The sequence below is a fragment of the Octopus bimaculoides genome, chromosome 10 (assembly GCF_001194135.2).
Source record: "Octopus bimaculoides isolate UCB-OBI-ISO-001 chromosome 10, ASM119413v2, whole genome shotgun sequence".
Classification (NCBI taxonomy): domain Eukaryota; kingdom Metazoa; phylum Mollusca; class Cephalopoda; order Octopoda; family Octopodidae; genus Octopus; species Octopus bimaculoides.
The window spans coordinates 65155970-65171653 of NC_068990.1; the positions used below are offsets into that span (position 1 = coordinate 65155970).

General features: G+C 34.5%; 1 protein-coding gene across 1 annotated transcript in view; it reads left to right on the top strand.

Annotated features, from left to right (window-relative positions):
- Positions 1–15678, top strand: part of LOC106879763 (carbamoyl-phosphate synthase [ammonia], mitochondrial) — an 83315-nt gene extending 67637 nt beyond the window's left edge. Inside the window, exons 26-35 of the mRNA XM_014929448.2 lie at positions 1519–1713; positions 4075–4296; positions 4890–4997; positions 5466–5555; positions 6370–6540; positions 8950–9024; positions 11320–11484; positions 12073–12185; positions 14633–14762; positions 15354–15678. Coding sequence (XP_014784934.2) covers positions 1519–1713; positions 4075–4296; positions 4890–4997; positions 5466–5555; positions 6370–6540; positions 8950–9024; positions 11320–11484; positions 12073–12185; positions 14633–14762; positions 15354–15458 — 1374 coding nt within the window. The 3' untranslated portion in view covers positions 15459–15678. The remainder of the gene's footprint in view (positions 1–1518; positions 1714–4074; positions 4297–4889; positions 4998–5465; positions 5556–6369; positions 6541–8949; positions 9025–11319; positions 11485–12072; positions 12186–14632; positions 14763–15353) is intronic.
- The last annotated feature ends 6 nt before the right edge of the window (positions 15679–15684 follow it).

Genomic DNA, 15684 nt, shown 5'->3' on the forward strand with positions numbered 1-15684 from the left:
TGTTGATAATTTTTTCCTTACATCAACGATGCCGGTGACATATTAAACATCCCCTAGAACTATATTTATAAAAAAGTATAGGACTATATTATCACCCTCAACTTTGAGAAACAAATGCTAATAACTTTTTTTCTTTTAACATTTCATTACATGAAGTTGATACCATGAAATACCTGAAATTGAGCTCTATCATTTAAGCTTAATTAAAATATACTTTGTTCTTAAAATAAAAAAAATAATTATACTTAGATCCAATTTTTTGCCTTACTTATATTTTTTTTCATGATATTTTACCTCACAACTTTCTTGATACAAATTTTTGTTGCATGGGACCATAACTATGGAATTCTTCACGCTGTCTTCTGTCGTTGAAGCTAAGATAAATATATTTTGCTTTTAAAATAAAAAAATTATTTAGATCTAAACTTGATTGATGGTGTTACTTACTCTCCCATAACGTCACTACAAATTTTGATGTAAACTGTTTTTCTATTGGACCAAATCTCAAATTTTTTATGCCAAAATGAAGCTAGGGACCAGTCCTCTGAAAGATGTTGCATGTGAGTAAATTGTGACCTTAAGAATATTATTCAACTACTACCATAATTGAATAATGTTGTGTCCTGTTATACCATCTAATGTCCCATTGAAATTTAAGCTCTATCCCACTTTCTATTGCCATGAGCATTAATAAAAGTCAGAGCCAAACACTAAAAGTTGCTGGTTTGCAACTTGAAGAACAAACAGAAATGAATATATGAAATCCATCTTTTTTCTACTTTAATTATTACATGTTTTTCTCTTATATAATACACACATATAGGATGAATAAACCTAAATCTGACTGACAGGATACAGCATTTGTAATTCCATTTGACCGTTACTTACTGTTATTCCAAATAAAAAAAATGTCTACTAAAAAAAGACCCTCAAAAAACGAACACCAAGCAAATGCATGGCGTGCAGTGCTTTTTCTATACCTCCTATGATGCTATTGCCTAATATGTCTCAACAAAAATTATGCAATGTGCAACACTAATTGTGCACTGACATAGCATTTGTAATTTCATTTTACTATTACTGACATTCCTAATCAAAAAAATGTCTACTTAAAAAAGATCGTCAAAAATGAACACCAAACAAAAACATGATGTGCAATGCTTTTTTTATATGAACAGCGATGTTCCACTTCACCTGCAGCCTTTCCACTGCCATTGCAGTCAACTGGATTTTGTAAAGCTATTCTTCTATATAATATACCCATTTTTCTAGCTTCTCAGTCCAATAAACAGTAAAAGTAATTACCCATTCAACGACAGGTATTACAGCTATTACACACACACATATATGTATATATATATATATAATACAAACAGACTAATAAGATACAAACAGACTAATAAGATACAAACAGACTAATAAGATACAAACAGACTAATAAGGACACATGACCACATACAGGGTATCTTACGTACATTATCTCCATTGTATATTTTCCTTTTTACATCTTGCATTTAGAACTGTAATGGCATCATTGTTTCTGTTGGTGGTCAAGTCCCTAATAACCTTGCCCTGCCACTTTACAACCATAATGTGCACATATTTGGTACAAGCCCTTTGATGATTGACAATGCTGAGAATCGATCTGTTTTCTCTGCTATCCTTGATGAATTGAATATAGACCAACCAGAATGGCGATCCCTCAGCTCATTGGTAAGTTTTGTTTCTTTCTCTTCCTTTTCTTTACACCTATCATTTTTAATTTTTAAATAAAAATGAGACCCCACCCCCTTAATTTTGCTCAGATTGCTTTCAATTTTGGTGAATCGATGCAACTCTGAATTTTGATTACAATCAACCAATTGCTTTATCTTGTAAATTAAAGAATCTGATGTTATTTGGAATTAAAGTTGGGAAATTTGAGTAATTTTAGCCAATCAACAGACAGCGTGGCATTTGCAGCTTGTTACCATGACAACCGCACACTGTGTTGTGGTTCACTGTTGTTTGTGCCACTGTTGTCTGTGTTGATTTTTCACACCACGAGATACTTTTCACCTGCGTGTTTTGTTTTAATTTTTCTGTGTGTTAGTATATTACATATTTTTCTTTGCTTCTGTGTGTTAGTGTTTTTTAGTATTCGGTATTCAGCATCTACCTTTCTTCGTTTTGCATTCATGGTCATTGAAATTTTTTCCTATGAATAAAATTAAAATTCAAATTAAAAATTTTAACATTTGAATAATCCTATTTTTTTAATGGCAGACCTTTTATTCTATTCAAAAGCCTCGCCTCTCATGTTACAATTGTAATAATACCAGTTAGTTGTGGGTGATGATGATGATGATGATAAAGGCAGAAATAGGTATGCGTTTGGTGGCAAGGACAAGAGGAAGAAACAAATGAGATCTTAAATGATGACAAATGTATTATTTGAAAAATACAATAATGAAATAAATCAGGAAAAATCATGGTTCATGTTTTACCTGTTCCATTTCTTTCATTCTTGGATTTTTATTCACACTTTTAGTTGCTAAACTGTGAATTGCATGGTGACTGTCAGATTATTGGATTTTCTTTTGATTTCTATATAGGATAAGGTGTGTAAATTATGATGGTAACAAACACATTTTATTGTATATTATCCACCTTTTGTCATCTGTACTCCTGCATACATGCTAGAAGCTTACTGCCTTCCTGCACTTGAATCCCTGGATTGCACTAACCTATTACTATACGTGTGTGTGTGTAGCCCACTCTGTGGAGTGGTTGGAGTTAGGAAAGGCATCCAGCTGTAAAACCCATGCAAAAACAGACATAGAAGCATGGTGCAGGCTCCTGCCCAGCCAGCTCCTGTCAAACCGTCCAACCCATGCCAGCATGGAAGGAGGATGTTAAATGATGATGATAAATATATATGGACCAGCTATCCTCATTGACAGCAGGATAAGGCACTTCAGGATATGAAGACAAGGAAAGCCCTTAGTCCATCAGGAATCACAATTCAGGTCCTTAAAATATCTAGTCACCCGTATAGTTAATCAGGTTATTCAGGAAGGCGTATTCCCCAATGACTGGTGTAGCAGCACTGTAATCAGCTGCTACATGCTTCCTGAGCCACTCCTATGTTTCCTATCGTACCCCTTTCTATACTGGTATTGCCCATCATCTACATCTGCACCCTTGCTCATCACTCACTACATTAATCTCTATCACCACCTGTTTGCTACTCCCTTAATGTTCCTATGAAAACATCCACACATTTTCTGAGCACACTACCTTCCTTTTATCACCTTCAGCCATATACCTCCTGTATGGCAAGACACCTGTGCTGGTTCCTCTATCATACTTTGGCCTTTCAACACCTGGTGTAAAGCCACCCACCTCCATCTTCCCCTCCCAAATTCTTTCTCTTTGTTATTGAAGCTTTTTCGATTTCCTTTTTCCCTATTGATTTTCATGGCAACCTCACGAGTGCTGGTGGCATATAAAACGCACCCAATGCATTCTGTAAAGTGGTTGGCATTACGAAGGGCATCCAACCATAGAAACCAAGCCAAAGATGACATTAGAACCTGACAGAGCCCTGCAGCTCAGCAGTTCTCTGTCAAACTGTCTAACCCATGCCAGCATGGAAAGTGAATGTTAAATGATGATAATGATGATGACTGTACGCCGGTGTTAAAACGGGGGTAGCTGATGAAGGAAAATGTTCTCTCTGTGGCTTGTGTGTTTTCTTGTCTACGTTTTGTTTGCAATGTCCTGTACCCAGATATGCACCTATACATACAAGTGGATGTCGGTATGCACATACCTGTACGTATATATGCATATACTCATTTACTATTTGTTTATATATATATATATATATATGTTTGAATGCATATACAGGTATTTATTTATGTTTGTTCTTATTATTTTTCTTCAAAAACAAATATTACATCACTTACCACCACAATAAAATACAACAAACTCATCTGTGTACACACACACACACTACAAACTCCTGCACAATTGTACACCATCCTTCAAATACTCCTTTCATACAAAACAAAAATCAATACAAAAACACAGGATGAGGCACTGGATTTTGCCGCCAGCGTCGGTTACCCATGTCTACTACGTCCGTCTTACATACTGAGTGGCTCAGCCATGAATGTAGCTTATGAACCAGAGGAGTTAGAGACATACCTACAACAGGCAACTCAAGTGTCAATGGAGTATCCAGTGGTCATCACAAAATTTATTGAAGGAGCTAAGGAGATTGAAATGGATGCTGTAGCTGACCACGGTCATGTAAATATAATTTGGATTCTCTCTTTCATTTTCGTACCCCCCACCACTATTTAAAACAACTCTTTAGTTACTCTCTCTCAAAACTATTTCTTTTTTTTCTTTCTTTCTCCCTTCTTCTTACATTTCTTTTTCTCCCTTTGTTTCTTTTTTTCTTTCTTTTCATCTTTGCTTTGTGCTTCTTTCCAATTTGATGCTTCTTTATTGTTTTCATTTTTCTTTCTTTTCATTTTTTATCACTTTTTGTCCTATTTTCCTTTCGTATTTGTAATTTTCTTCCCTCTTTCTAACGTATCTTTCTTCTATCCAGTCTCTTTATCAATATATGTTGCCTTTTCTTTTTTGTTCTTTTCTATCTTTTCCTTTTCTTTTTTCTCTTTTTTGCCTAGTTTCTTTCCTCCCCACCTTTTCTCTGTTCTCTTTCTTTTTGTCCTAATTCTTTCATTTCCTCATTTTGTTATTTTTTTCTTCATTCTCTTCATTTTTACTTTTTTTTTGTCTCCTATTTTTTATGTACCCTCTTATTCCTCTTCACACACACACACATCCCTCTCTCTTTCTGTCTCTCACTTGCAAATTTTCACCTTTCACTACAGGTTGTTAGCCATGCAATCTGCGAACATGTTGAAAATGCTGGAGTCCATAGTGGTGATGCTACCCTCATTCTACCCACACAAAGCATTTCAAAAGAAGTTCTGAAAAATGTAAGTACCTGGGTTATCTCATTAGGTGACCTAATTAGTAGTTGAGTTGGGTCTCATGAAAGCATAGTTGTCAAATTAAGGCTGGCAAGGGACTTCAGGAGATTTGCTAATATATGACTGTACTTTCACTGATGAAGACTTAATAAATCAAAAATATTTGAAGTTACCACCCTTGCTTGCTCATCCAAAAATTAATATTAGCTCATGCCTAATACTTTTTCATCATTTACCACATTTAACCCTTCTGTTGTCATTTCTGATGTTGGAAACCTTGGAAATAAGGATATATACCTTTCCATTATTTAAATAAGTGATCAGTGCCTGTTATTAAATTTTCAATTAACCTCATTTCTTGGTGCTTTTCATGTCTTTTTATGAACATTGTGTACAGCCAGTTTGTTGCTATCTTGTTTATATTTTGATTTCCTGTTATTGTTTTGTTCTTTTGTTTCAATTTTTCATTTCCAGATCCGGGAATCAACTGCCAAAATTGCCAAAAGATTTGAAATCACAGGTCCATTCAATATTCAATATATTGCTAGTGAGAATTCAGTCAAGGTAATTTCCAGTCTATTTTGCAAGAGCAAAAGATTCTTATGTAATATATTTAAACATAAATGTAGACTCAGTGACATTTAATATGCACAACACTCATGCATACTCACGCATACACATATGGATGCACCCACACTCAAACATAAAGACATACATGTATATGTGTCATCATCATCATCGTTTAACATCCGCTTTCCATGCTGACATGGGTTGGACGGTTTGACTGAGGGCTGGCAAGCCAGGAGGCTGCACCAGGCTCCAATCCAATCTGGCAAAGATTCTACAGCTGGATACCCTTCCTAATGCCAACCACTCCAAGAGTGTAGAGGGTGCTTTTTATGTGCCACCAGCTCAGAAGCCAGTCAGGCAGCACTGGCATCGACAACGCATTAATGGTGCATTTTATGTGCCACCGGCATGGGAGCCAATCAGATATATATATGTGTGTGTGTGTATATATATATATATATATATATACATGAAGAGCTTTTGCACAGTCTCCACCTACTAAATTCCACTCAGCAGGTATTGGTCAACCTGAGATACTTGCTCAGTATGCAATGCAGTGAGATCAGTGACAACAACAGCAGCAGTAAAAATGGTGATGGTGGAAGCAGTGGTAGTGGTGGCAGTAATAGTAGTTGTGGTAGTAGTAGTCATACACACATTTATTTTATGCTAGTTCCAGCCAACAGATTGTAGGTATACTAAAGCTTTATATATATATATATATTTATATATAAAACAAAAAACAATCCTATATAAACTTAGAAACATACATATTTATATAAATCTCTTTTCCTTTTCTCTGTTACAGGTGATTGAATTGAATCTTCGTGCTTCCAGGTCATGTCCCTTTGTTTCTAAAACAATTGGTACTGACTTTGTAGCCACAGCCACAAAAGTTATGACCAATCTTCCTATTGAAAGGAACCATTTGCCCAGTCTAGATAACCCTATGGATCCCAAAACATATGTAGGCATAAAGGTATGGATCACTATAATGCAATTTTTATATATATATTGCTCAACAACAGTTTCAAAATGTCACTGCATGTCCATCTGATATATTTCTTACTTTGCGTTCATGCTCCTATAGTTCTTGATTGAGTGGCAGCAGTTTTTTTAAAGTAAATTTTCTCCCTACTCTATTTTGTTCAATGATTTGAGTTTACACCTCTACCATAATAGAACAATCCACAAAGAAATTTAAAATACTACTTTGAAACATTATTGACTTGAAACACCAATAAAAGTAGCACATAACATTGTTATTTCATTTATTTATAAACTAATTAACCCTTTTGATACTGACCCATCTTTGGTTCTCTGAAACAGTTTTTCTGTTTCAAAGTGATCTAAATTAAAACTTTCCCATAGAATTTCATGTTAATTTATGTTCCAAACACCAGCTCAATGATGACAAAATTATTTTACTAAATTCTTTATTATTTTCAAAATTAATTGAAGCAAAAACACTGTATATCAACAGAAATATAGTAATGAAAGGGTTAACGCTGAGCAAATATCAGAATGCAGATCATTAAATTGAAAGTTATGGTGAGAATCATGACACCCCCTGTGAGAATGGATTAGCCAAACTCGTATAAGTAGCAGCGTATCTGACTGAGAGCGGGAGATGAGAAATCACAGGAAGTTGAAAGGTGTCATTCATGAGTTCGTGGAGGTGCAGGAAATTATTGAGAAGTTGTTATAGTTCGTTGAGTTATTTTGGATTGCTTACAGTTGTTGGCAGAGTATTTGGGAACACATCAAGTGGAGACAGTTGGTGTCTACTCTGTTCTGTGGTACTATATATCACACTGTATTAGTGCACGACACTAAGGTGAAATATACAGAAACCATGTTATAAAAAAAGTGATCATTTAATAGGAAGGAAAGTAATAGGTATTTTTTAACAAAATAGGTTTCAAATTTTCTCAACTTCAGATTTTTTTTACAATTATAGTTGAAAAGAATATAAATCCAGAATCAACAAATTTAACCCTGGGAAAGTGAAATTCATACCCTGCAGTTAAATTTAACCTGCTTTGGAAACTCCTGATCTATAAAGAATTATTGCTCTCTTTCTTAGGAGTAGCATTTATTGTTGTCAGCTTGGGAAAGACAACAATTTCATGATTTTCTTGTCTTTTGTGTGAGTCACTTAAATTTATAATAGAATTTACAATATTTTAAGATGTATTGTTTTATTGTTGTTCAGCTCTAAATTGGCCTTGAATGATATTAAGTGAAACTATTCAAGCCATAATCATCTCCACTTTTTTTTTTTTCAGTCGTAATGTTCCCACAATTGTAATATACCCTCCCATTATCCAATGTGTTTATTCTTTTTTAAGATGGAAGATTAAGATTTAAGGGAGTATGGTCACTATTTCTAGCAAGGCAACCATGTAGAAAATCCCTTGGCTCAGTAGTACTGATACTAGTATACCCAAACTGTCAAATAATAGCAGAGGTACTGTTGAAAAATGTACATGCAGAAAGTTGCAAATGAGAGTATGAGAACGTACCTACAAATGCCAAAATAACAGGAAATTAAGAAAATTCTGTTTATCGCTTCCCAAATTTTAATACAGGTTTGATTAGTATGTTGTTAAGTTATTTTCTACAATAAATGCTCTAATTTCACAAATGCTGCACATACATGTATATGTACTCAAAACTGCCAAAATATATGCATATTTACATACTGGCACATGATCTTACCAACAGGTTACATTCAATTTCTTAAGGTTTTCAAAGAATAGTAGATTTAGTTTATGAAAAAAGCTGTATATTTACAGCATAATTGACATGTTCTGTGAAATTATCTGTACTGCCCCTGATTATTAATGTTTCGTCCAAATTTTGATGTATTTGATTGCCTACCACAATGGAAAATATAGTTAGTGTCTTGCTCACACACCTGGTCTGGGAAATGAACCCACAATTTTATGATCATGAACCCAGCCAACGCCTTAACTACTAGATCATATACACTCGTGTATGCAAAATCTATAAAAACATGTTAATTTGTTGGGTTACTCAGAGTTACACAAATCTGGCTTCAAACTAACTGATCAATGTAGTGAGCACAGAGAGGAAGTTCTCTTTACTTCTATGTGTAGTTTTCGAATTCAGTCAGTTAAAATCTCAAAATATGGTCAAAGGGTAACTTATAGATTAATTCTAATGCTAATCCTTTTAGAAACATCTTCCAATACAACAGGTGCAGTATATTTACTCGACAAACAAAAATAATTTCTGTTTCAAAGTGTTGTTAGTAATTTTGTATGTATACATTGTTAATAATTATTAATAATTCAGAATTATTTGATGGGTTAATTAAAGAGTTGTTTTCTGTTTTTTTTTTTTCTCTTCCAATATACTACAGGCGCCCATGTTTTCCTGGCCCCGTTTGAGGGATGCTGATCCTTTGCTGAAGTGTGAAATGGCTTCCACAGGTGAAGTGAGTATATATATGGAGATTTTTTTTTTTCTAGTATTCAGTTTTTATATTTTATTTTATTGTATGGTGGAGGCGCAATTGCCTAGTGGTAGGGCAGTGGACTCGCAGTCATAGGATTGCGGTTTCGATTCCCAGACCGGGCGTTGTGAGTGTTTATTGAGCGAAAATACCTAAAGCTCCACGACGCTCCGGCAGGGGATGGTGGTGAACCCTGCTGTACTCTTCCACCACAACTTTCTCTCACTCTTACTTCCTGTTTCTGTTGTGCCTGTATTTCAAAGGGTCAGCCTTGTCACACTGTGTCACACTGATTATCCCCGAGAACTACGTTAAGGGTACACGTGTCTGTGGAATGCTCAGCCACTTGCACGTTAATTTCACAAGCAGGCTGTTCTGTTGATTGGATCAACTGGAACCCTCGTCGTCGTAACCGACGGAGTGCCATTTTTTTTTTTTATTGTAGGTTAGTCGAGAAGAAGGGATGTGGGTGGGGGTGGGGTTGCTTCCATGAATTGTGTATTTTTCCCTGTGACTGTGGCAGTTGATGTGGGTTTTATTCAGTTTGAACTTCTCCAAGTGAGTGTCTGCTGGCTATGTCGTTAGGAAAAGAATTCTAGAGGGTTCTTTGTTCTGGAAAGAGGATCAAGTGAAGTGGTTAGTGTAGACTCTGGAATCTGAAACAAAGCCAACATGTGGAAGGAAGATAGACAATTTCTTGTTGAAAGTATTTTGCTTTAGTATGTCTTGTCTATTTTGATAATCTAATGTTAGGAAAAATACGAAAACAATTATCAATATGGAAATGGCCTACCAAGAAAGATGAGACACAAATGCTTAAGTTTAATGGAATACCAAGATGTTTGAGGTTAGTTGATACAGTCTTTATGGATTATTAACCTCATTTTTAGAAATGAAACATCACTTTAATATATACTTCTACCTTAAGGTGGCAAGTTGGCAGAATTGTTAGCATGTCAGGTAAAAATGCTTAGCAGCATTTCATTTGTCTTCACGTTCTGAGTTCAAATTCCACTAAGGTTGACTTTGCCTTTCATCCTTTCAAAGTTTATAAAATAAGTACCAGTTGAGTACTGGGATTGTTGTACTTGACATACCCCCTCCCCCAAAATTTCTGACCTTGTGCAAAAATTTGAAACCATTATTATTATTATTAAAACAGTAAGCTGGCAAAATTGTTAGCACACTGGGTGAAATGCTTAGAGGTATTTCGCCTGTCTTTACATTCTGAGTTCAAATTCTGCCAAGGTCGATTTTGCCTTTCATCCTTGATTAAATAAGTACCAGCTATACACTGTGGTCAATTTAATCGACTTAATCCCCTCCTGCAAGCTTCCCTTGTGGCAAAACTTTGAAATTATTATTATTATTATTAAAACAGTAAGCTTTCAGAATTGTTAGCATGCCAGGTAAAATACTTAGCAGCATTTTGTCTGTCTTTATATATTGAGTTCAAATTCTGCTGAGGTTGATTTTGCCTTGCATTCCTTTGGGGGGGTTGATAAAATAAGTACCAATTGAGCATTGGTGTCAATATAATTGACTAACCCCTTCCCCAAAATTGCTGTCCTCGTACCAGACTTTGAAACCAGTATTTACTTCTACCCTACATTTCAATCATATTCCAAAGCTTTAAGTACTTTAAAATATAAGCACAATATTTGAAACAATCAGCCAGTATTTAAATTAATTTTCTAAATCAGAAATATACCTAAAAGACAGAAATAATATCAATCAAAGTATTGTCAATAACACATGCATGATAGAAAAAAACTTCATAAAACCAACATTTTAAACTTATATTTTTCATAAGAAAAAAATATACAGACATTGCTTATATTTTTCTTCTTTTTACTTATATATGCACAAACCCTAATATTTTAAGACATGTATACCTCTTTAAGAGTATTAGCAATGTAAAACAGTCACTATGAATTTAGATTTGATTGTAGTCAGATTTAGCATAGAAATTATTAGACTCTGTTTTTACTTTTTATAAAATTGCATAAATTTTTGTATTGTACTAAATTTATTAAAATTGTTTGTTAAATAGGATTCATCAGAATTATAATTTTTGTTTAAGAATTTTGAAAATAATAACCGTGTAGAATTTATTGCATCTTATTTCTTATGTTTAATTTATAAACATTTCAGCAGTAATGGAGAATTTACTTAGGTTTCTTTTTACTCTGAACAATATTTAAAGGCTTATTTTTTTAATGTTAGCTTTTTATACGGGTTTTCTTTGTATTTCATGTGTCTTTTCTACTGTATCAGGTTGCTTGCTTTGGGTCAACGAAGTACACTGCCTTCCTGAAAGCTATAATGTCTTCTGGTTTCAAAATGCCACGTCAAGGGAGTAATGTAATGATTGGTGTACAACATTCTTTCCATTCTAATTTTCTTCCATTGGCCAAAAAGCTTTCAGATCTGGGATATAAGGTATGTTTTTTATTTCAAATAATTTGTTACTGTCTCCCCCTCCTATTATGTTAGATACGGTAGTGTGCCAGACTCTTATAGTATTAAGTTTCATACCAGCTAGTTGATTCAGTTGACTAAGTGCATGAATGGTTAAGCATTAATTTGTAGCTTTCTGCTTGTGTTTCTATGAATATCTTTAATTGTTGTTGTTAGTGGCAGTACTGAGAAGCATTGAGGGAGAAAGAGAGAGAGAGTTGAGTATTGTTTAGATGAAGTACTGGGAAGTGTTAATCTTTTGACACATAAAGAACTAAACACTTAATGCTCTTTAAAAAAGATGATAATGACTCTATGAGATGTTCCTGTTTTCCCCATACCATTATCATTAAGTGAAAGAATACTTCAACTGATAATTGAAACCTGTTCAAGAACTCAAATCCCCAAGAAGTTTACACAGTGTTATAAGAGTCTCCTCACCTCAAATAATAATTAAAAAAAAAACCAAGAAGCTTAGGAAAATATTTATACTTTTCTCTCTTTTACACTACTTCAGATTTTAAATGTAATTGCTTTTCCTTTCTTTTTTATTGGCTTTCTCAAATGAAGCTGTTTGCAACTGATGCAACAGCACATTATTTGAATGCACACAAGATAAACACACAAGCAGTTGCTTGGGCTTTGACTGGAAATGAAGAACAAGATCTACCTGTAGCTACAAAGTAAGCTTGCATTTTTGTTTTTGTGTTTCATAAATGTTTCTCCATATTTCATATTTTCTCCATAATCCAGCCCAGCGCTGTACCATTTTTACTGAAACAAGGGCTTCCAGACATAAACAGTGTGTCATTTTACCTTACCAATTTGTTGTTCTACATGCAACTAAATTATGCATTTGGTGGTGCATCCCATCACCTATTATGTTATTGGGGGAGCCCAACCTTCCTATTCAAGTTGTATAATGAGATGAGCTGAACTCATCATAGACACACTTTTATATAAAAAACAGAACCTGAGATTAACCCTTTAGCATTTAAACTGGCTATATTTGGCCCAAATATTCAAGCTGTTTTACTGTAAAAACCCATGTAATTTGCACACGTGTAATTTACGCAGGTGATTTTCAGGATAAAAATTGTTAAAAAAAATCTTATACTCACATAAAATTCGCACCCAAAAGTTTTCAGAATTGCCAATATGGCCAGGGGGAAAAATCTTTCAATTCAGTTGTATTTAACATAATTTCACTTATTTGTGATTAGATTTTATTAAATTTTCATTAAATAAAAATAATTTCTGTTTAACAGGTATCACATTAAAAGCTATTAAATTGCAAAGTGTTTGTGTGGTCTTCTATATACATAAAATCTGTTTTGCTCACTCAGTATATCCTCCCCTTCCCTTGGCAATGTCAGTCTGCTTTACTCACTCGCCATATCCTCCTCTTCCCTCAACATTAGCATTCCAATAAAAATAAGTAAATGAAAAACATGATGCTGATGTGTGTATGTGTGTGTGTGTGCACATGTAACTGTATGAGACTGTGTTTAAGTGTTTGTATGTGTACGTAACTGTATGAGACTGTGTTTGTGTGTCTCCATGTAACTGTGTAAGATTAACTGGAAATAAATGAAGTATTATTTCACAAATTGTGAGCAGAAGATACTTGTATGTGTATATATATCTATTAATATCTATACATTAATATATGTTTGTATATGTGTGTGTGTGTGTGTGTATATATATATATATATATATATATATATATATACACACACACACACACACATGTATATATACATGTGTGCTTCCCTTTCTCTCACACATACACTCACAGACGTGCATACACAGGAAAAGTTGTTAAGGATTATCAACAAAAACAAAGCTGATAAATATGCACAGGTATTTCAAATTAAGTTTAATTACCAATAAATATCAGATTGGATGACATTTTACTCAACTGAGTAGAATATGGCCCAGACCGTGATTACCAGCGTGAACGTCAGACTTCAAAAAGTAGTTAACCATTTAATGGTTTTAGTAAATTTATACGGAGAAAGTAAGCATTATACTGTCCAGCATAAATGAAAGTCAACTTCATTATATTTAAGCCGTTATTTAAATGCGTCAACTTCCAGTATGAATGTTTACATTTTGTATGTTTTTTTTTCAACAAAAACAAATTCTAAAAAAATTCTGGACCCTAAAGTTTATTTTTATTTTTGCATAAAAAGTGCGTAAATTACATGGGTTTTTACACTATATTCAAACTGGGTAGATCCAACCTTTCACACCAATCTTACAATGACATTCTTAAAATAAACAATTATATCATTGAAATCTCACAGCTACAAAAAAATGCATGCGAAGGTTAGAAAGGAACAAGGCTAGTAGGCTCCGCAGGATGTATAATGTAAGTGTGCATGTTCAACAGAGTACCAGTGTTCTGAGAGAGAAGTTGGACATAAGAGAAATTTGTTGCTGTGTGCAAGAAAGGAGACTGCGCTGTCATGTAATGCAGATGGATGTTGACAGCTCCATAAAGAAGTGCTGATCTCTCAAAGTGAATGGAACATGTGGAAGTGGGAGACTCAGGAAGACATGGGATAGTACTGAAGAATGACCTGAGGTAGCTGAACCTTTCAGGCGAGATGACAAAGGACTGAGATACCTGGTGCCTGGCCCTACTCAAAAAGAGCCATACCCAGCAGCAGTATAAGTGTTAAGACCAACCCTTCTGGTTGTGTAAAGCACTCATGGTGGTGCCACATAAAAGCACCCATGTGGTGCCACATGAAAGTGCCCATGCAGCGACATGTAAAAATACTTGTGTGGCAACACATAAAAGCATCTGTGTAGCAACACATAAAATTACCTGTGTGGTGCCATGTAAAAGCATTTGTGTGATGTTGTGTAAAAGCATCGAGGACATTTTGTAAGGTGATTTGTGTTAGGAAGAGCATCTAGCTGTAGAAACCAAATCAGACTGGAGTCTGGTGCAGCTTGCCAGCTCTGGTCACACCATTTAACCCATGGCAGCATGGACAACAGATGTTGAAAACTTCTTTCCACACAGCCACACCTGCACCTATCAATATGTAAGTAATATCTTCTCAGCTCTGTGAGGGATCTCTTTAAGTAATTTTTTTCCCAATTTTTCTATTTACAGAATGATCCAGGATAGAGAAATAGACTTGGTAATCAATCTGCCAAACCATCAAACAAAATACATCAAGGACAATTATCTCATCAGACGAGCATCCATAGACAATGCTGTTCCTTTGATAACGAACTTTGAGGTCAGTCTTGTATTTGTGTCTCTTTTTTCTAATAGGCTGTGGGTTTGATTCTGTGTAATGTTAATGTGCATCAACGACCATCACATATGAGCTAAGAGATAAAATAAGTTTGAGAAAAATGAAATGCAAGAGGAAAGCCTGCATTGGTGTGGACATGTGATGAGTGGCAGCTGGGTAAAAATGTTCCTGGAGTTTCAAATGGAAGGTATTTGCAGAAGAAAAAAGAGAGCTGAGAAAACATGACAAAACTCAATGAAAATTGACCATGGGATACTGGACATTTCGAAAGTGATGATCAGTAACTTAGACAAGTGGCAACATACTATGTTTGAGAGAAATGTATACTACCCCTACAAGCATGAAAAAATAGATGTAAAAATTATGATAGTGACGATGATTAGTAATAGTAAACAAAAAGGGGTTCATAGATAAAAAAAACCGGTTTAGACCCATTGCTCTAACACTTCTGCCAATAAAACTTTTAAACCAAAGAACATGTCATGTTAATGATTTTGGCGATGGAATATAATCGTTTGGTTAATATATTTCTCTAAAACAAACCTGATTTCTATTTATTTTGTATCTTTTCAGGTTGTCAAGCTGTTGGTTGAGGCACTCGACTATGTTGGTGATATGAAAGCTACAAGCCTGTTTGATTACCGCAACCCAAAAGCAAAACAGAGACAAGCTGATTAGCTGACTAAGAACAAAAACTAACTCTTCTCAAACATCACTATAAGGATTCATTCAAACTATTGAATGTCAGGGACACAACTTAAAATACACAGCTATTCTTCTCCTAATCTCGATAAACTGTTTTTAAATTCTACTTCAAGAACACAGCTCCAATATCCTATGTATTCTATTTTATAATGGATTACATACATACATACATACATATATATATATATATATATATATA